General features: G+C 43.7%; 1 protein-coding gene across 4 annotated transcripts; it reads left to right on the forward strand.

The window, feature by feature from the left end:
• The first annotated feature begins 959 nt into the window (after positions 1–959).
• On the forward strand, positions 960–20,713 carry OPTN (optineurin). 4 transcript variants are annotated; one of them, XM_035549525.2, is made up of 14 exons: positions 960–1,075; positions 1,935–2,114; positions 3,876–4,078; positions 7,148–7,303; positions 8,042–8,118; positions 10,221–10,355; positions 11,492–11,573; positions 15,141–15,256; positions 15,936–16,085; positions 16,748–16,841; positions 17,491–17,649; positions 18,338–18,468; positions 19,433–19,512; positions 19,753–20,713. In XM_035549525.2, exons 2-14 carry the CDS (start codon positions 1,949–1,951, stop codon positions 19,872–19,874), a joined length of 1,671 nt encoding a protein of 556 aa, XP_035405418.1. In that variant the 5' UTR covers positions 960–1,075; positions 1,935–1,948; the 3' UTR covers positions 19,875–20,713. The 4 variants fall into 4 exon arrangements, with proteins under 4 accessions (XP_035405418.1, XP_035405420.1, XP_035405421.1 ...); XM_035549527.1 differs by lacking the exon at positions 960–1,075 and adding an exon at positions 1,108–1,338; XM_035549528.2 differs by lacking the exon at positions 960–1,075 and adding an exon at positions 1,220–1,350.
• The last annotated feature ends 618 nt before the right edge of the window (positions 20,714–21,331 follow it).

Consider the following 21,331-nt stretch of genomic DNA (forward strand, 5'->3'; position numbering starts at 1 on the left):
CCAAGGCCATGGAGCTGTGAAGGACATAGAGCTCCCTTCTCTATACCTACCCTACACACATGGTTCATAGCAAGTCAGTGGGGGGCTGTTGTGGTGGGGTGTGCTTATCTGTCTTGCAGCCTTTGGTTGTGTAGGACTTGGCTGCTCTGCCACCTGCGAGGCCTCTACCCTGACAGGAAAAACATAGAGCCCCGTGAAGCAGCACCCAAGGGAGGCCCAGGCAGATAGGGACCTGTCCTCAGAGGAGCCTGTCTTCCTCAGTAGCCCCAGGGCCAGGCTCAGCAGGATGCTCTGCCCCTGGTACTCTCCCCTCTGCAGGGTATCTGGGACCGGTGCTGTTTAGCATCTTTGTCGGTGACATGGACGGTGGGATCGAGTGCACCCTTGGCAAGTTTGCCAGCAACACTGAGCTGTGTGGTGCGGTCGACACGCTGGAGGGAAGGAACCTGGACAAGTCTGAGAGGTGGGCCTATGTGAACCTTATGAGGTTCAACAAGGCCAAGTGCAAGGTCCTGCACCTGGGACAGGGCAATCCCAAGCCTAAATCCAGGCTGGGAGGAGCATGGATGGAGAGCAGCCCTGAGGAGAAGGACCTAGGGGTTAACAAGAAGCTCAACACAAGCCAGCAATGTGCATTTGCAGCCCAAAAAGCCAACAGTGTCCAAACAAAAGCAGTGTGAGCAGCAGGGTGGGGGGGGATTGTCCCCCTCTGCTCTGCTCTCACCAGACCCCACCTGGAGCCTGCGTTCAGCTCTGGGCCCAGCACAAGGACAGGGATGTATCAGAGCGAGTCCAGAGGAGGCCACGAGGATGATCAGGGGCTGCAGCCCTTCTGCTCTGCAGCCAGGCTGAGGGAGCTGGGGGTGTTCAGCCTGGAGAAGAGAAGTCTCCGGAGAGACCTCACAGCGGCCTGCCAGTGCCTAAAGGGGGCCGGCTGTCAAGACCCGCCCGGCCGGGCAGTGCCGCCCAGAGGCCGCTCCGAGCTGGGGAAATCCCCGCGGGGGAAGGCGGAGACGGCGGCTCTCGGCACTCAGCCGATGCGGGCGGCCGCCGCCATGGGCACGGCGTGAGCGGGGTGAGCGGGGCGGCGGCGGGCACGGCCCCCGCGGGGCGCTGAGGCGACGGGGCCGGGAGGGGACCGGGGAGGTCGCCTGTCCCTGCCGCCGGCCGCAGGCGGCCGTGGCCGGTGACTCAGCGGCTCCGGGGTGGGCCTACGGGGAAGGAAAGGCAAGGGGAGAGCCGTGACTGGGCACGGAGGCGGCCGCCTCAGCGCCTCCCCCGGTGAAGCAAACTGCGACGGAAAGAGAAAACGAAAGCTGGCAGGGAGGCGGCGGAAATGTAATCCCGGCGGTAAAGGGGACCGAGAGCTTTTCGAGGCCTCCTGGTAGGGGTGTGTGGGTGGGCAGGGGGACCCCAGTCGCGGGGAGGGTCCCCCAGTCCCGGGGAGGCTGCTGGGTGCGCCTGAGGGACGGGGAGAGTGGGTGAAACACGGCTTTGCTGCCCTTAAAGGCTTCCTAGTGTGCAGGGAAGGGGATTAAAGCTTCTTTTTATGTTTCATTCCCAGAGGAAGGGGCTCCCAAGGAACGGTTTTAGGCTGAGAGACGTCTCAGTGTTATTCATCCAAGATGTCTCAGGAATCAAATGCCTTATTCATCCAGCCCTCTCTTTCTGGGGGGGGGAGGGGGGGGGGAGGGTTAATGGGATATAGAGACTTGTGGATGTCTCAGCTTTATTCATCCAGTCCTCTCTCTGAGGGGGTTAATGGGATATAGAGACTCGTGGGTGTTCTGGAGTAGTGGGGTCAGAGGGATCGGGTGGTCCCTGCATGCTATGACTGGATGCACAGCTCGTCCAAGTGAAATGAAAGTATCATATTTTCTTTCTAAGTAGCTATTTGGCAAGAAATCATGTTTTTCTCATTACTGACTTTGTAGTGGTCGCTTCAGAGATGTCCAGCAAGGTGCAGAGCCGTCCTGCTGAAAATGGAGAGCATCCCAGGAGCAAAATGGAAAATGGGACGGACGGTGCGGCTGCCCCCACCCTCAGCACATACACACCAGAAGAGATGGTACAGCAGATGAAAGAACTGATCACTGAGAACAACGAGTTAAAAGGTGAATGTGAATGCAGATCTGTCTTGAAATGCAAAAGGAATCTCTTCTGCAGTTTTTTTTTCTTTGCCTTTGAGTATGAATTCTGTGCTCATTTCCCCTTGCTGGATGACATTTTGTATCTGGGTAGCATTCACTGTACAAGCAACTCTGTAAGTGGCAAGGCCAACTGATAGGACACATCAAGTTGAATCAGTATGGGAGATTAGGGGGAAAGCAGCCCAATTTGTGGGTGACTTATTTGCTTCAGAACTACACACACAGTCAGTATAGCATTGTGTATTTTAGGAGATTTTGCTCATCAGCCTTTAAAATTTTTTTGTTTTGTATTTTAGAATGGTTGGGCATCTCCGTTACAGATGACTAACATTTTGTTGTATCTGCATCAACAAAGTGGATAGTCCACCACACCCAGAATAGTTTTAGTTTAGATATTCTCTGAAAGGTGCTGAATCCTCTCAGGTAGCGAGGGGAATTGAAGCAGACTGTTCTACACTGTGTGTAGTAACCGCTTCAAAAGTTTAGTTGTGGTAGCACCTTCTGTGCTTCAAAATGAAGTAACAGTCATAGCTTGGTCTATCTGGGAGAGACCATTAGGTTTCTCTGAAAATGCCTAACGATTTAAGCCTTTTAGGTGAGAAAGCTTTGTTTCTCACTCCCAAAAGCTTAGGTGTTAGATGCATTTTTTTTTAAAATGGTTAGAGCAAAACCCAAGGGATTTGGGGATTTTCTGCATAAAAGACAGAGGTACCTAACTATTTATATAGTAACAGAGCATAAAGTCATGTGTCCTGTGTGCTGTGATTTAAAGTCAGTGTTCAAGTTCCATCTGAATCATTTTTGGACCTGGGGCAAGTTCTCTGCCTTGGAGTCCCATGAGTATCTGGCAGGAAAGTTGCTTCAAGGAGCACCTCTGGTATTCTGCTAAAAGGTCCTATGCCATATAAGATAATGTTTTAGGACCATAATTGCAGCGGTTGTAACTCATGCCTTGCAAAATGGCATCAAGGCATAATGGCAGTTACAGGAATATACAATGTACAAAAGATTTTCAAGCAACTGGCTTCGAGATTGTTGCTTTGAAAAGCAAGTTTGAAATCCTTTTGTTGACCTCATAAAAATACCGTAAGCATTTTGCTATAATGAGACTGGTGCTGTTACATACTGACTCACAGACTTTGTTACATAAAACATGCCTTCCCAGTCAGGGTGAGCTGACCTTGCCATAAGTTATCAGTTACATTTTTTTTCAACATTTTTAATCAAATCTTAACCAAACGTTCAAGCAGAGTACGGTTGGACATATTTGAGACTTTCAATTTGATAGCATCTGCTTTCATGCACTATTTTACCAGTCTAGAAAATCCACTTTCCCTACTGACTGTCATTAGTTTCATAATCTCTGTTCAGTAGTTTCATTTGGGTTCATCATGCACATAACACTTGCAGCAAGATAACGAGAACTTCTTGTGAGCAATACTTCTTGCTTGCACTTCTTAGCTTCGGAATAATTCAAGGAGTGAGAGAGTGTGGGCATGTTATTTCAGCAATGGTTTTAACAGTATTTATTAAAGTGTTAAGGAGCTGTAGTAAGTTTTGTTACAGTTCACTATCTAAGACACATGAGAAGGAGGTTTGCATTTCAAACCTAATTACTGCTTAGCCCTTTGATACTGAAGAATGCTGAGCCCATGTAGAGGAAATCTGCTGTTTCATTGACATGTGTTACTGTGAATCAATGACTTGTCTCTGGCTATCCTTTAGAAGCCATGAAGTTGCATAACCAAGCTATGAAGGAGCGATATGAGGAACTTTCCATCTGGCGAGAGAAGCAGAAAGAAGAACGAGAATTTTACGAGACAAAGTTTAAAGAAGCAAAGCAGTGCTTGCTAGCCAAGTGCATTGAAAATGAACAGCTACAGCAACAGCTTCAGAGCTTAAAGGAAAGAGAAGAAGGAGCTGAAATGGTAAATAAGGAAATGCTTGGATCGACATACTTTGAAATTACTGAAAGGAGCTTTTATGCCCCTTCATCATACTGTGAGGTTTGGAGTTTTGTTAACGTTCTCCATTTTTATCCATATGCTGTAACAGGTAGTCTTGGCCTGATTTATTTTATGGAGTCTTCTCAGAGTGTAGTAACAGAACATAGCGCCACACCTGAGATAATTATCATTTTAATAATAATTAATAATAACAGTTAATATTATCAACATTACAAATAAGAAATGAGCATTTCTTGCCAACTTGTCATTCTTTATCTTGTTTACTGTTCAGTTGGCTTCATCCCTCCCTTTCCTCCTTAGATTCTTTCTCAGGAAAGTTTGATTGCTTTGTTTTTGTGTTTCCGGTGGGAAGTTGGCATGTAAGCAAAAAGAAAAAAAAAAAAAAAAAAAACAACAACCTGCCATATATTTTTATATCACAGAATCACAGAATTGAAGGGGTTGGAAGGAACCTCGAGAGATCATCAGGTCCAACCCCCCTGCCAAAGCAGGTTCCCTAGAGCAGGCTGCCCAGGTAGGCGTCCAGACGGGCCTTGAATGTCTCCAGAGAAGGAGACTCCACAACCTCCCTGGGCAGCCTGTCCCAGGGCTCCGTCACCCTCACCGTGAAGAAGTTCTTTCGCATGTTGGGGCGGAATTTCCTGGGCTCCATTTTGTGGCCATTGCCCCTTGTCCTGTCCCCACACACCACTGAAAAGAGGTTGGCCAAATCCCTCTGTCTCCCACGCTTCAGGTATTTATAAACGTTGATAAGATCCCCTCTCAGTCTTCTCTTCTCCAGGCTGAACAGACCCAGGTCTCCCAGCCTTTCCTCATAGGGAAGATGCTCCAAGCCCCATATATCTTTCTCCACTCATGAAAGCCTTTTTACTAAGGTTCAGATTAGATTTGTTCTTCAGCTGCACTATTTCAGTCTGACTGAGCTTTCTCCCTCTGTGTTACCTTTGGCTCTGTAGCAAGTGGTTTCTAATGTTGCAGGTGATTGCTTAGCAGTCAGGTAACATCAATTCGCAGGTAGTACTGAGTACATCTGTGGACAAAGCCTGTTAGAACAAAACCTGCTTTGTGTCCCGCATTGTTATGTGAAGAGATGATTAACGAGAAGTTTCGTGCAGAGCCAAATCAATCAATACTAGCATATGGTACAGAACAAATGTGGATTCTGTGTTGCCTGCTGGAGGATGAGTGTGTCAGCCTCTCTCTCCACAGAATCACTGGTAGGCTTTCCTTTCCTCTCATGACTGCCTATTTTATGGAACTCTGTTAGAAATCTCCCAACGTGTAAATTGAAATTGGCCGATGAGTTCAAAAGTTGTGAAGGGAATAAGGGAAGTCATGTATAAACATGTGATTGTGCAAGTATGACTGTGTTAGGAAACCGGGCTAAAAGTTGTGTTTCGGGATTGTCAGGGAAACTCAGAATTTCATAAATCTGAAATTTTAAGGGGAGGTAGGGGATTTATTTTGCCCATACCTGTTTCAGAACTTCTTGTACTTCAGATACTTAAAGTGTGTTACTGACAGAGTGATCCAACCTGCTTGGGCAATCTGACTAAGTAAAAATAAATCTCTTAATTATCTCATCTGTAAGAGCTCCATAAAGCAATTCTTGATTCTTTAGTGATTTTTGCAGTTCTATCAGCCAGCGATAATTTCATTTAGATAGAAACATTTCATTTCTGATCATGATTTTCAGGCTGACAGTGTCATTTAAGCCAAAATGGTTTTCTCTCTTGAAGACTTTGGCTATACTTTAATTGAATTATCTTTTCTTTTTTTTTTTAAAGCATGAAAAAAAATTCTCCTAATCTTCTAATTTTCTTCTAAGGAGAAGAAAAAGTCTAATTTCTCTCCTCACCTCTGTTTTTCACTCTTTACTGAGATGGAATTTCGTCCCTTGCTACTGCTAAGTGATGTGTCCGTTTCACACAAAGCAAATCACAGATATATACTGTTGCTTTCCTTAGTGATAAAGCAGCATTCATAGGAGAGTTTCTCTCAAAACTATACCCCTGAGAGCACTGGTGGCAATGAAACTCTCTTCTTCACTGGTGCTGACTCCTGTTGCAGCCTTTTACAGCCCGAGCACAAAATCACAGTGAGTCGTGTGTAAGGAAGTATTGCAAGATGAGACACTGTCATCATGGCAAGTGTTTGGAGATTTGGCGTGAGTGATAGGTTAGAATGTAATTCCGACTCCAGGAATTGTTCAGAATTTATACTGATGGCACGTCATTATAATAAAGCTTTACCAAGAGATGGAAGAATTGGATTACAAAACAGAGAAGAAACGAACTCCAGGGAGAGTTTCGTAAGGGGGAGAGGCATCTAAAGGAAAGGGGGAAGAAAAAGAGGCTTCCTGGTTATGTGGGGGCTTACGAGAGGGTTTTGAGGATCCTGAGGAAAGAGAAGAGGCAGAAGGTGAAGGAGACAGTCACAACTGGAAGGAGAAATTAAGTTTGGGAAGCTCTGAGGGATAGAGATTGTGGAATGGGAGGGATGTAGAACTTGGTGTGAAGGTCAGGGATATAGGCAGAAATTTATACATGGATGTGGAGTACAGAGAGGGAGTTTTAAGAAGGTAGAAGGCTGAAAGTGGCGTATACAGAAAGTCTCTTTGCCAACTGGTCTTTTCTCCCTAGAATCTTAGGTAGTTTTGGAAAAAGAAATAAGGATATGGGAAAAAAAAAAAAGAAAAAGAAAAAAGTATAGGACGACTGAGACCCTACGTGGCAGTGAGAGGCATATATTCAGGCAAAGTTTTACATCCTAATTATCCGTGCATTCAGCAGACCAGGCCCATGTTTTCCAGAATCGTGATACTCATCGCTTGATGAACCTGGTTGCACAGTTTACGCTTCTTGCTGTCTAGTGAACCAAAGCATAGCTTAGGGATCTCTACACTGGATTTTTCCAGGCAAACCTAATCAAAGAAGTAGGGCAAAGGGACACCACTGTTACGTTCAGGCTCTGTACTCCTTGTCTGCTGTTTCCTGTTCGTTGGCTAATGCAGGTTTTTGTTCATCCCAGGAGGGCTGCGTGGCTCCTGAGAAGGAAGCGAAGCAGCTCAAGTCCCAGGTGCAGCGGCTCCAGGCTGAGAAGGCAGATCTACTAGCCATCATTTCAGAACTGCAGGTCAAGCTGAACATCTCAGCAGAGGACTCTTTCGTGGAGATTGGGATGAATGTAAGTGAGGGGAATAAGTCCTGCAGCCAGAAACTTTGTTTCAAGCATGGTTCTCATTTTTTTGCAAAGTGATTTTTTCTTCTGTGTTCCCTAGAAGCACAGAAATCTGTTTTTTTCTACTCTTCTTGTATCTGAGAAATCTTTACAGGCAAAAAGTGAAATGTGAAAATGTGGGTCTCTGCCACCCCCATAATAGCACATCCCTCTCTGGAAAAAACTGCAACAAGAAATTAAGAGAATTTAATTAAAAATTCTTCGGAGTTGTCAGAGAAAACTTCAGACTGCAGGAAAGCTTCAAGGATGCCTTCTCCTTTTTTGCTACAAAGAGTTTCCTTTGGACTACAAAGGTCATGGATGAGTTTTGCAGTGGGAAAGAAGAGTGGTTCTCTTGGCAGGCAGGAGACTGAGTGGTTTTTAGGCTTCTATTCAAAATCTATTGGCAGTGCTGTTGCTGTGTCATCTTTATAAGAGAGAATGGCCATGGAAATTGTTGATGAAAGGAGAAGGCCAAATCTCATTGTTGTTTCTCTTCTCTGATCAGTCCTGAAGAGAGACAGGGAAAGGCATGTGAAGTATTTAAGTTACTGTGAAACTGGTATGTAGGAGTTTTGTGTTTTATTTATTTTTTATTGCCACCGCAGTATTTTTTCCTGGTTTTCTTCCTTCCTTAAATAAAACTATGTCCCGGTTAGTCCAAATACCAAGCTAATAGTTTTGGTTTTTTTTCTTCTTTCTTAGGAAGGAGAAATAAACAGAGCTGCAAAAGAAAATCAAGATAATAGTGGTGAAGTGCCCAGTAACGTCGCTGTCTACATGTATGTAGATTCTCGTGTGATTCAAACTTCTGCAATGTGTTTTGCTTTCAATGTAAGGGAAGTTTTTTTTCTAGAGGAACGTGTAGTAAATCCTGTTTTTCGGTCGCCTTGCATCCTTCCACTGCAGTAGCTCTACCTTCCGACCACGTTGGAAAGACCCCCAGCTCTCTGGCATTTTTCCCTCCTGTTTTCACTAACTGACGAGGGAGTGCGTATCCTGGCCAGTTGGCCGGGCATTTATGTACGTGCAGACTTGCCAACTGCCTGCTACTTTTCAGGTTTTTAAGGGAGGCCAAAAAGAAAAGATACAGGCTGCAGGGACGCCCTCCCATCTAGTCACTCTGGCCTCTAATAGAGTCATCTACCCGATTATAATGATATTGGTAAGAATCAGAGGTCTTGTAGCCTTTCAGACCCGATCCCTGCCCATTCTGCTTGTGTGTTGTTTGTACAAATTTGATCACAGTGGGGCAGGCAGACAGTGCAATGGCATAGTCCTCGTTTTTCAGGGTGCTAGGCTTAAGATATCAGCGTTCTGTTTAAGTTACTTCTCAAAATCTGATCTTTACGTCAGCTCCAGGGCACAAGGGACTTTCTTGCCCCTAGCTGAACCTTTACTCCTCATGGACACAGACAGCTGATACTATAAAACTTTCCATTTGGGATACTGCCCAATGTAGCAGCTAGGTGCTTGTGGCTGAACTGTCTCATTTACTTTGTGGCCTTGCTTTTGGAAGGGAAGGATATAGAAAATGTTCGGGGCGTAGCAGGCTGCAAAGCTGTACTCTGCATGCATGTTTTCCTTTGAACTCTGTCACCGCCTGCTTCACTGCAAAGGAGATCAGCATTTTAATGTAATAACATAGAAAACTTGACCCTCAGCATGCGGTTAAGAAGCTGAAGGCAAAAAAACAGTTATGGTCAAGTTATGAAACAAAGAGATGCTGACCGCAGACCAGGCTGCAAGCATTCAGGTTGTCATTAGCAATGGCTTGTGAGAACACTGATTGTGAGACAATAATCTCTGTGGGACCTGCTTCCCTTCTTATGAGCGTCAGAGCCATGTCTACAAGAACAGATATATACCTCTCTCAAAATTTCCTGTGGCACCACGTGTCTTTGTCCAGTACTGAAACCTTAGACTGGTGCTCTTAACAGCTTCAGAGAAATGTGATCCACTCAGGACAGGTTTATTTCTGTAAGAGTAGGCCGATGCACTAAAAATCCCCTGATAAAAGTTATTTACTTAATATATCCTGGCTGAACGCTGTCTTTGGGGTATTGAATTTTGCTCACCAAAGATACCAGGCTCTCAGGAGCACATACAGCACTATGCTTTACTTTCTTTTCTGAATTACAAAACCGAAGTTGTAAACACGTGCTGTTTTCCAGCTGAGCTTCTGAAATGTGTAACCTATATCTGTTACCATATAGTTTGTGAATTTTGACGTTCTGTCTGGATGGACATGAAAGTGGAGGTAATAGAATGCAGTATTTTATCTCAGAAAATTAACTTAGTTTATTTTTTCAGAGTGTTTTGTATTTGCTTTGGTTCGTTTCCGTGGTAGCGTATGCAATTTTCCAAAGAGCTGTAGAATATGATGGAGGCAAAATACTGAAGGATTTTTATTCTGAAAAAGAAAGTAATTCCCAATGTCCGTTGTTGGTGGAGCATGCCTTCTTCTCCTGGAAAGGAATGAGAAAGAAATGTTGCGTATTTCAGTGGAAAAAAAGTTATTTTGGGAACATACAGCAGCACTTAGCAGAAGGGGATGCAAAGTAGGTCAGAATAAAGGCACTGGGTTTTGTATTGTCTTGACTGTTTTTGTTTCCTTTGCTTAAATACCAAATTGTTCCCCCAGCCTGATGAAGGGACTGTCTGAGCACTGCACAAAGCAAGGACTGCGTTTGCACGCTCAGGGATTGTGGCTACTGGTTTGTGGGCAGGTCGTGGTTCTCGGGAATGAGCTCTTTGCTCAGAACGTTGCTTTTCAGCACTGTGTGAAACTGTGGCCTTTCATATCAGGTCCCAGAACCAGGGGGTGAGGAAGTGCCCTAATAAAATCATAGCTGTTGTTTCTTACCTCTCGTCTGGTTTGCAGCAGGGGCAAATATGCAGATGAGTCCAAGAATTTGGAATCGGAGGAGCTAACTGTAAGCCAGCTGCTCTGCTGCCTTAGAAATGAAACTCAGAAAAGGGAAAAACTTGAGAAGGAGCTGCAGGATCACAAAGAGAGGTATGAAATGGTGCACTGTAATGTTTTAAGCTGTTTTCTTTCAGGGCTGCTGCAGTTACCAAGTCTGTGGCTGATGGGAGACAAGCTGAAATATCAGTATGACCTGGATGGGGAATTTCCTGAGCGCTCACTAGTGATAATGTCTTTTTGTCATAGCTCTGATAGGGATAAACCACAAGTTCCGTTCTGTGAGCAAAAGAGTTTCTCTGTCTTATTACCTCCTGTAGCACCACAGATCAAGACAAATTACCTGTTGCCTCTTGGGTTTCAGCTTTCCGCAGGTGATGTCAGAACAATATGAGAATGAGCTGAGGATGTTCTTTCTGCTCGCTCCTCTGCCATTATTTGCTTTTATATGAAAGCAATTTTTGTATCTACGTGCGGGGCTTAACCAAATCACCCTGTATAAAACAGAGATTACAGTTCTCTTTGTGCTATTGGCAGGCTACGTTTAGCGGTGTGAGCTTGGCAAAGCTCCTTGGAAATGTCTACAATGATTTTAATTCCAAACTTACCTAAGAGAGCATTTTTGCAGTGAGACCTGCATGAGGGTCCATCACAGCTCAGTTATATACGTATCAGCACGACCGTTCAGGCGTGGACAATTGCCCAAGCAGTAGCTGTTCCAAATCCCCAGTTTGCAGAGGCAGAGTAACACTTCCTGGACGTTACTTACTATGAAAGGTTAGTGGCTCAGTAATTGTTTCGACATGGTCTTCCCAGAAGAGGTAACGAGCCAGAGCCAAACGATTCTTAGAAATCTCAGCCTCTGAAAATATCGGAGGAAAATAGAGGCAGTGTTAATCATTGGATTCAGTGAACAGACTGACCGGTTTTCAGAGAACTAGCAGTTTTGGGCTGTTCCAAAAATTGATCAGTGACTAAACTGACCAGCGACTGAATGTCACTGTCCTTCACCACACATGCAGACTTGTACATCCACTGTAATTAAATATACATGCTGGGGCTCCTGCGTTCATCAGGAGGCCCCACGACTGTGCTGGCTTTCCTGCATGTCTGGACTTTCAGCTCTATCCCCATTCATGGCTGTGATGTTAGAAAGGCAGTACATCACTTGCATGAAAACCTTGAACAGTCACAATGTACATATTGAACGGGATTCTTCTGTTTTCCAGAATTTCAAAGCTGGAGAATGAAACAAGCAACTGCCTGGAGAAAGGGACACAAACTGACCAGGAAGAAGAGAGTTCAGAGACTGTAAGTATCTGTCCTCCTGAGCTGAGTTTTAACAACATACAACTTACGTGTTGAGACCAACAACTTCAGGGTCTACATTTGCACTTTCTGTCAGAGAGCAGGGGGCAAATGTCCTGCACGAGCCATGGAAGTGAATTTTGAACTCTCCCATCCATATCTTATAGGTGATTCCAAATTACACCAGCCACGCAGAAGGGATAAGATTGATGGCCAAGAATTAGGGAAGTGTGGCATAACTTCAGGTGCACCTCATTGTCCTGGCCATGCCCATTAGACAGAGAAGGATGCAGTCATTTCTGTCCCCACAAAATCTTCTAAACCGGATGAATTGTCCAACTGCAGACTAGGTCAGCTTTTAGATAAGAATCCACTGACAGCCAACTGTAAAACAGACTTTAAATGTGTAGCTTATGTGGTGCCTGGCATGATTTTTTCATGGTTCTGGTGAGATGCAGTGCAATGGGGGTGTGTAACTGTCTTGGGTTGTGACACAGATCCAGGCAAATTTAGTCCTGATGTTTTCAGTTAAGGCTTTGAATGGATTTTGGGGTTGGGATTCAGCTCCGGATTCAGACATCTAAATTTATGTGCCGACAGTTGTAGACCTCTCCGTGTGAGGTAAGTGTGTAAAAATCAGAGTCCCAGGATGCCTGAGGTGGGAAGGGACCTCTGGGTCCGTCTGGTCCCACCCCTGCTCCAGCAGGGCCACCCCGAGCAGGGTGCCCAGCACCACGTCCAGGTGGGTCCACGATCTCCAAGGAGGAGACCCCACAGCCTCTCTGGGCAGCCTGTGCCACTGCTCCGTCACCCCCACAGCACAGAAGTGCTGCCTGGTGGTCAGGTGGATCCTCTTGTGTTCCAGTTTGTGCCCACTGCCTCTTGTCCTGGCACTGGACACCACTGAACAGAGCCTGGAAAGCTCCTCTAACAGTAGAGATCCATTCAGGGTGAGTGCAACTGCAAAATACAGACAACTAAGAATGCCTGCGTGTGAGGCAGCGTGGGTTATGATACAAATATGATACAGGATCTGCTGGAGACCTGTGTCCTTCTGAAGGCCAGGACATGTATTCTAGGGCAGGGCTAGCTTAGTTACCCAGTTCTTCTTGTACCAGTTTGTGGTCAGGCCAGAAGATGTCCTTTCTGTGGAAGGCAGATGATGTCTCAGTTAATTCTTTACAGTATTTTTATCTCAACTTTGCCTTAATTACAGTTTGAGCCCCGTGCTCCTTATCTAAGGGCCGATATCGACGTCAGCATAGTGGCATCCTTGTGGCAGCACTCATTCTTTCCATGTGTATGCTGTTGAATATGCTGTTGTATATGCCCCTTCAGAGGGTTCTCGTCAGCTTAGTTCACGTTTTCTCCCTCTGTTGTAAAATGTAGATATTTAATGAAACAGTGTATGGTTGTGGTATGGACTCTGAGGGCTCCGCAGTTGGAAGACATCCTGGGGAGAGAGGGAAGTGTTTCTCAAACCTGCTCTACTCTGTTTGGAGAGCGAGGAGTGGCTAGGCTAGAAGAGGCTAGAGAACATCTGCCAAACACTCACATGGACACTAACTCAAGCCAGGTCTCCTGAGATGAATGAAGCATCTTAAAGCACCACTGCAGTTATTGCTCTGCCACCCCTGGAAGCTGCTTGCAAACTTCCCAGAAACAGACCTAGAAAGCTGTGATTTTGGTGTTCCTCTTTCCTGAGCTAGGAAATGGTTGTTGGAGAGAGACAGTCTGTACTGTGCGATGGGATTTTTTGAGTCAGCTTAGTCTTTTCTTTCAGCAAGATTGCTTCCCAGAAGTATGCAACGATAGTGTCCCAATTAAGTGAGATATCTTGAATTTCGATGGCTTTCGTGAGGGAGCAAAAATTCACAGTGCAGCTTTATTAGAAGTCAGACTCTTGCCAGTGATACATGGTTTCATTTGCTGGCATGCTTTCTGTTAAAGAAATTGCTGCTGCTGTCTAGTTTTCTGCAAATTGAAATGCCATCACCTTACAGAAATGAGCGCTTTCCTCCATGAGTGTGATTGGATTAGCTGGATTGCTCAATAAAATATTTTTGTGGCTTGCTTTGAAGCTATGCTGGTAGACGAAAGATCTCTTTTTGCTTCGAAGTTAGAAAAAGCATATTGCAATGTGGTTTGTGTTTACACCATCATCTTCAGTCCCTTTTGATTGATATGACTGGCGAATGGCGTTGGCTTTGGCAGCTTATGGAGGGTGACCTCTTCAGCACCCGTCAGTAGACAGTTGTGTTCTGTCCACCTGTCAGTCTCACTGGCTCTGTTCCACACTTCTGCTGGGAGATAAAAGCTGGAAGTGCTCACAGGTCGTCGTGGATGAACAACTTCTGTTGCTTCAGTTGCCTGGTGAAGTGGTGGACGTTCTCTGTTAGAAAAGTGAAAATTTTCTTCAAGGATGTACGACAGCAGCAAATTCTTGATACACCTGGTATCTTTTTCAGCCACAGCCACCTAGCTCGCTCCCAGGCTGGACTGGAGACTTCCCATGCATTTGAGAAGATAAAACATTTTCAAAGAAAATTCGAGTATGAGGGACAATTACAGTGATGCTAGTGTGATGATAAGATCTTGATGTTTCTTTAGGAAAGCTCGAGGATGTGCCTTGAGAAACCACAAAGCAGCAGGAGGCAAAGGTTTCATCTCTCCTAGAGTGTGGGAGTATATTTTAGCAACTGAAACCCTGAAGTGTTTCAGGAGGAGCGAACTGCTCCTGTTTCTTTCCTCCTACTACTTTTTGCCTGTCTTTTGGATCTTTCCGTGCTCTTGGTCTGAAGCCCAAACAAGAGGGCCAGAGACTCACAACAAAACTGGTAATCTCAGAACCGCCTAGGTTGGAAAAGACCTTCGAGATCATCAAGTCTGATTAATAGTTGTACTAGAAATCATTTTCTTCTTGATTTGCAAAGTTGATTCCTGAAGGAATGGTAATGGAGTCATCATTTGTTTTTATTTTTTTTCTGCCACAAAAACTTAGAGCCGTAGACTTCCAGTTCTGCTCATGTGTAGTGTGGCAGAGGCTGGTGTGTTTAATCCGCCTCCTCTAATTCTCTGCTTCCAAACTGCTTCTTCCATTCTACACCTGCTGCCACACCTCTTTCTAAAGACCTTACTGATGGTAGGAAACTAACCTACCTAAGGATACCCATGTGTTTACGTTTCTTTGACAGACTAACTGCTGTTTAGAGGAGTGGCAGTAATCACTGACTCTGTCTGCTTTGCCCACAGGTTTTAAATGATGAACTCTGTTACACACCTGTATTCTAGACAAAAGCAATAGAGATGTCTTAGAGTCACACATACTTTATGACAGTGTTAAGTCAAAATGGGGTTCTGCCACATTTAGGAATAATTGCTAACTGTGAGGCCTTGCAGAAGCAGCCTTACTATTGAACATAAAGCGTAATGATGCAGACTGATTCATGCTGTTTTCTCTAGAAAAAGAAAACTTCTAACCAGTATTTCCTGGTTAGATGTCTTAGTTAGCTTGCAGTTTTTCTATCTTTAATTCCCCATGTATAATTTTCCTTATTTTTTCTCTAAAAGGTTGGCAGTGAAGTAGAAACCCTGAATACTCAAGTTTGCGCTCTGTTTAAAGAGCTTCAGGAGGCCCACGCGAAGTTAAAAGAAGCAGAATTGATTCAGAAGAAGCTTCAAGAAAAGTAAGGTTCAGAAGAACAAAAGTTTTGCTGTGACACCCAGGAAATATTTGTGTGACAACTCCCACCTAGGGAAACTCACTAGCTCTACAAATACCAACTTAAATATCTGTCTCATAGAAATGCTGTAAAAGATTGCTCCTTCTTTGTCAGTGGAGATGAAAGTGCAGAAATACAGAAATTGTCAGCAAATCCCAGCTGCCAACCGAGTTCTACAAATAGAACCCCACTGCCTGGAATTTGATCATTTGGGTTTTAATCCTTCCTGTCATAAAGACAAGTCTTTCTTGTTTTCAGCTTCACATAACCAATCCGTGTGGTAGTCTTAGGGGAAGAAGCTGAGGGACCTAGTTACAAGCCTTTTCACATGAACTGTCAGTGCTTTTGAAGATTGATCCTGTAGGTCATAAAAAGTGGTTACAGGAACCTCACTGTATTTGCTTAGTTTTCTGTCAAATTCCAGTTCTTTGAAATTCGTACTAGTAAGAAAAAAAGCATTAGGTTTAGTAGTTTTATTTTCTGATGGTTGTGTACAGATTTATTTTGTGTTTCTTTTTTCTTCATCAAAATAAGCCTTTCAAATGATTTTTTTTTTTCTACAACGCCCACTTGTACCAAATCCATCAGGAAAAGGGGAACAGGGTGGATCAAGCTTTTTCTTTTCTCTCCGTTGTTCTGCCAGGTGCCAAGTACTGGAAAGAATGAACTCAGCTGCTGCATCAGAATTGGAGGAGAAGCAGCAGCTAATATACACCATCAAGAAGCTGGAGCTGCAGGTGGAGAGTGTGCAGGCAGAGGTCAAGCTAGAACAAGCCAAGACACAGGAAGAAAAGTGAGTATGACTTGGTTTTGTATCTTGGGGAGATATTGCCACTCCCTTTCGTGTGCAACATGAAGGAGTGTGAAATGTCAGCGTAAGCTGTACGTAAGTGTGTAGGCTGAACTGTCTGCAGGTACTGTCGTCGGCTGCTGGAGAAGCTGCTCATTACCTGGTCTATGTCTGGTTCTTCTCCTGAGGAATTCTCCATCACTTGAAGTCTCTAAATCAAGACATCAATGTTTTCCTAAGAGAGGTGTTAATTTGGAACGGAATTGGTGAGCTTGATATAAAGATATTGGGCGATGGATTCTTCAATCTGAAATGCAGACAATCAGTAAGGACATCTGTTTGGACTCGGTCCAGGGATGAGCAGCACACAACTCCCTGGAAGAGAGATGTTGAGAGAATGGAGCACAATTTTTTCTCATCAGAAATACAGATTAATCTGCAAAGAGATGAGTTATTTTTTTCTAAAGACTGATAGATTTAGATTTGTGTATACATTTCTAACTCTTAAAACCCTAGGAAATTGAAATTTTACAAGGAAGGAAAAAAGTCTTCAACTGGGACAAGCAGGATAGTTCTGCAAAATGAAAGATGGTAAAAAGAGCACCAGATCTTTCAAAGAACTTCTAAGTGTTTCAAGCTTTTGCCTCTTTCCTTTTCAAAAACAGGACAAGATACAGTAACTTGCAGGATGCATACAACAAAATCCTTCCTGAACTCACTGAAGCAATGAAAACAATCAGTGAAATGAAAATCAAAGAGGTAAACTCATCACCAGAAGAAATCATAATGAATTGGGGGGAGTGGGAAGGGATGTGAGAATGTATCTGGGAACAAATTCAGGCAGGAAACAGTTGTGATCCCCTCATATAATATAGCATGCAACATAGCAGCGTTGCTCTGAGAAAAATAGATTCTGTGCTGTCAGTTACGGAAAACTTACTACACATCAGTACTTACATGGTGTTTTCTAGATATGGTTGAATCTGCAGTGCAGTATGAAGTCCAGTCCTTGGAGATAAGTGATATGCAAAGGCATATGTGTGTTCCCACAGCATAGTTTGTAAATGTAGGAGGGTAGAGCTCTAAACATTTTTGTATTCTTATATAGAATGTCTACCATAATAGGTCCTCTTCATAACTGAGGCTCCATGTTAAGTGCCAGATTTTGGAAAGTTTCCTTTGGAGTGTCCATTAGGGAGTTCTGTTTTGACTTGATACAATGTAGTTTGAAAGCTCAAAAAGAGTTTATAAATTGAAAGATCAGTCACTGCTTCTGTCTTAGTGCAAGTTGCTTTGATGGCCGTGGAGTTGAAAGCTTTTCCAAGGGCAGGAGGAGTAGGTAGCAAACTTCCACTTCAAGCAATGTCATATTCTGAGTTCATCTCATAATCATAGTTCCTCCTTGCAGCTGGACAGAGTGGATAAAGCTGTGGTGGAAGAACTGAATGCAAAGGTGTTGCTGGCAGAACAAGCCCTTGCAGCAAAGCAGCTCCAGATGGATGAAATGAAGCAGATAATTACGAAGCAAGAGGAGGACCTTGAAACCATGGCTGTGCTGCGTGCTCAGGTATGAGTTCTCCTTTGAAATTGGCTAGTTCCTCCATACACTATTCAGAAACCAGAAGGAGCTATTTAATGGCTCAGTCTGGAATATTGTGTGTGTGTTTCCTCAGTTCCAAAGCACAAATCCCTTACTCAGCCTACACATCCCTGCAGAGCCTGTACCACCATATCCTGCAGTTCTGGAGAGTACACTGGAGTATGGCACAACAAATAAAGTCTGGGAATAGATGTGTTTTCATATTTAAAACTACTGTTTTAAGAATCACTGCATATGTTTTAGGGTTTATTTATTCAAACCTAACACTGTGTGTAAACAGTGTCTAAAAATGGTTTGCCTCACATTTAAGGCAAAGGGCAAAAAAAAAGGCATCTTGGTCTGGTTCCACTATCTGTGCCACCAATTTGTCAGTGTCATAGGTCAAGTCACCTCTTCACTGCTGTTCTGCCCCTTGTTTCAGCTTCTACATCAGTTGCACAGTCCCAGATAAGACCCTTGAAGTCTAAATGGAGAAGCTACTAAGTCTTCTTCACCTTGTATGCAGTGCAGCTGAATACTTTGCAGTACATAGGTGCTTCAGGAGTGTTTTAAGTAGATGCAGGCTATGATACGGGTTTACTATTTTGGCATGTAATATATGACTTGGTTCAGTCTAAGTTACAAATTCTCAGCACGCTTCAATTTCTCTGATCAGATGGAGGTTTATTGTTCCGATTTCCATGCTGAGAGGGCAGCAAGAGAGAAGATCCATGAGGAGAAGGAGCAGTTGGCCGTCCAGCTGGCATACCTGCTAAAAGACCAGCAAAATCTTGAAGATCTTGGCCGGTGAGAACAGACTTTGGCTGAGCTGTCTTTGGATTGTCTCGTTATCCCACATGCTGGAGATGACCAGTGTTATATTGTTAGCATCTCAGTAGAAAGGCAAACGAGTTTGTAGACATGTATTTCCTGGTTAATTTGAATTCTAAAAGGGAAAAAAAATGAGTTGGCTGACTTCTCTAATTTAGTTTTGTGATAGAATCTCAGAAGCACAGTAGCGTAAGGCACGTCAGCTCTGACTTGGGTACCTCAGCAAGATTTCACTTTGGATGACTCATACTTGGTACCTTCTCCTTGCTGATTCAGCTGAATTTCTTTGGATTCTGGCCACAGTTTTAGTGGTGAATCTGCAGCTAAGCTTGCTGCATGTGTGCAAGGGGTATGTCTTGCTTCTCCAAGTAGTAGTAATAAGTGAGCATATGCAGCTTCAAGTACTGTAATGCCCTGTAGTTGCACTGTTTTAGCACTCTTAGCTGTAAAATACAAGAAAGAACTATTAATCATGTGTTCTCCACTCATCTTGTGGAAGCCCTGGATACAGGAAGAGTGACCAGAATTTGAAGAATCAAATTACATATCAGGTTAACAGCCCTCTGAACCCATTATCGTGTATAACTTGCTTTTCTACTTTTAATCCGATTTGCAGTTTGCCTTGAGTGGCTCAGAGCCCTTGGAGTTTTCCAGAGTAGTGTCCCCTGGATTCCTGAGTGTGCAGCTGCCTAAATCCTGCTGGTGTCAGTTGTTTGACCCTGATTTCAACAGGCACTGTCTCACAAAGCAGCAGTGTTTCTAGGTCCTGTGTCACAAAGCAGCAGTTGTGAACTAAATGCATGACTTGTTAACATGAGTTACTTGCAAATCTCCTGAATTATTTTGAATCCTCTTAGCTTTTCTGGAAGCAACGGGAAGATGCCTTCTGTTCAGCCTTCTTTTTCAAAGTCCTTTTAATTGACTTATTTTTTCTCCTCAGAAACTCTTTGGCGGAGATGCAGAATCGCCACGGAGCCAGGGCACCAGAACGGGAACAGTCACCTCGCCTTGTCCAAAGAGGTACCGTAAGCACCCTCCCCAGCTCACGGGGCTGGGCCCTGCTGTGTTCAGTTTAAAACAGCTTTGCTTGGCTGCGAGCAGCTCCCCAACTCCCTTATGGCTGTTCTGGCAACTGGGTAGGTGCAGAGAGTGTGATTCTCTGGCTATTGGGAGCAAGCAAGTCCTCCTTGAACTGTTGCACAGAAAGAGTGGAAAAATCAAGTAATGTAACAGGTGATCATTTATCTTCCCTGCTTGCAGGAACTGGTAGTCAAGAATGGCCAGAGCAGCGGAATATCTCAATGTATTCATGTCCAAAATGTGAAGAAATTCTACCTGACTTGGACACACTGCAGATTCATGTTATGGACTGCATTAATTGAATAATGCCCTCCAATTCCTCATCTACTGGAATTTCACCTGCCAAACACACTTTTATTTTTTTCTTTCTGCTGAAATAATGCTCATCTCTACATCCAGTGAAGGAGGTTTTCAGGGTTTTTCTCATCCTGTGAGAAAACAGGAAAACTCCTGCCCTACTCTGCACTCCCTGATCGTGTTGTAATCTGCTTTAGGAAAAAAAAATTATAGGTTAACAACATGGATGCATTAAGAAACTCACAGAGTGTCTGCTGCAATTAAATATTTAAGGAACATTCCCCTGATGTGCTCTGCTTTTATGGCTAGTCCACAGAACTGGGCTGAATTACTGAAGTCAGAAGGGAGATGGGATATATGCTGATCAGTTAAACTACTGTAAACCTGTAAATACTTCATCTCTCATATACTATTAATCAGGAAACTAATATATTAAAAAGCTGTTTGAGAAGCTTCCAGTGAAACGAAATAGTGTCATATTCATCAAGCATTTAAAATGAACCCTGCTCTTTCTCCAGATGGCAGTTTTATTGCTGCCCTCGTGACCATACTAATCTGATGTTATATTTTTGATGGCTTATGTAACTCCTTGCTTTAGCCGGATGTGGATAAGGTTTAAGACAGATCATTAAGGTCTGATATATGTAGCTCCTGGTGTACCCAAGTCACTGGGTTTTATAGAACTTTATTTTTAAGGTGTTGTCTTGATTATTCTTTATTGTAATAAATTTATTTGAATCTGTACAGTATTGTGCTAGAAAATCTGAAATGGATGTAACCTAATTTAAAGAGAGGAGTATAATGGATTTTCACATCTCAAAATAAACCTATGGCAAGTATAAAATTATCTGTGCCTGAGAATACTTCGGAGGCTAAAAGAGGATTGCTAATCGCGTAGAAAGAACTGCGGTATATTAGTTCTGTTCTTGACCTCACTTCTGTTTTATCTCAACAAAAAACAGTTCCTAACGTGTTCCTAACATATATAAGGGAGGAAAATATACAACTCCTAACAAAATATAAATGAGCACGAACAGCAGGAAACAACATGGGATCCATATGAATAAAGAATTTAGTTCCTTTTGCAAATAGCTAAAATCTGCACTCCTGGAAACCGGCAGTGAATGGAAGCCAAACATGCATGAAAGCCTTTGAGCAACCAAAATGGCATCTTCTTATGGCATCATCTTGCTCAAGGAAAGTGTTGGTCACTTGGGCATTTCCCAGTTGGAAGGAAGCTTCCAACTGGCTTTGGACTAATCTGCCAGCCTTGGGATAAGAGAAGATTTTTATTTATTTCCTCCAGTGTTTAAAACAGCATCTCTAGAAGCAAATATACTAAGGCAACACCCTTTAACTGCATTACAACCCCATAATTAAATCTCTCCCATCTTGTTTTCGGGTAGGTCTGTTTGTTTTGCAGAGGGCACCAACAGGGTTGATTTGTGCCTGGTCCATTTCT

Source organism: Cygnus atratus, chromosome 1, assembly GCF_013377495.2.
Source record: "Cygnus atratus isolate AKBS03 ecotype Queensland, Australia chromosome 1, CAtr_DNAZoo_HiC_assembly, whole genome shotgun sequence".
NCBI lineage: Eukaryota > Metazoa > Chordata > Aves > Anseriformes > Anatidae > Cygnus > Cygnus atratus.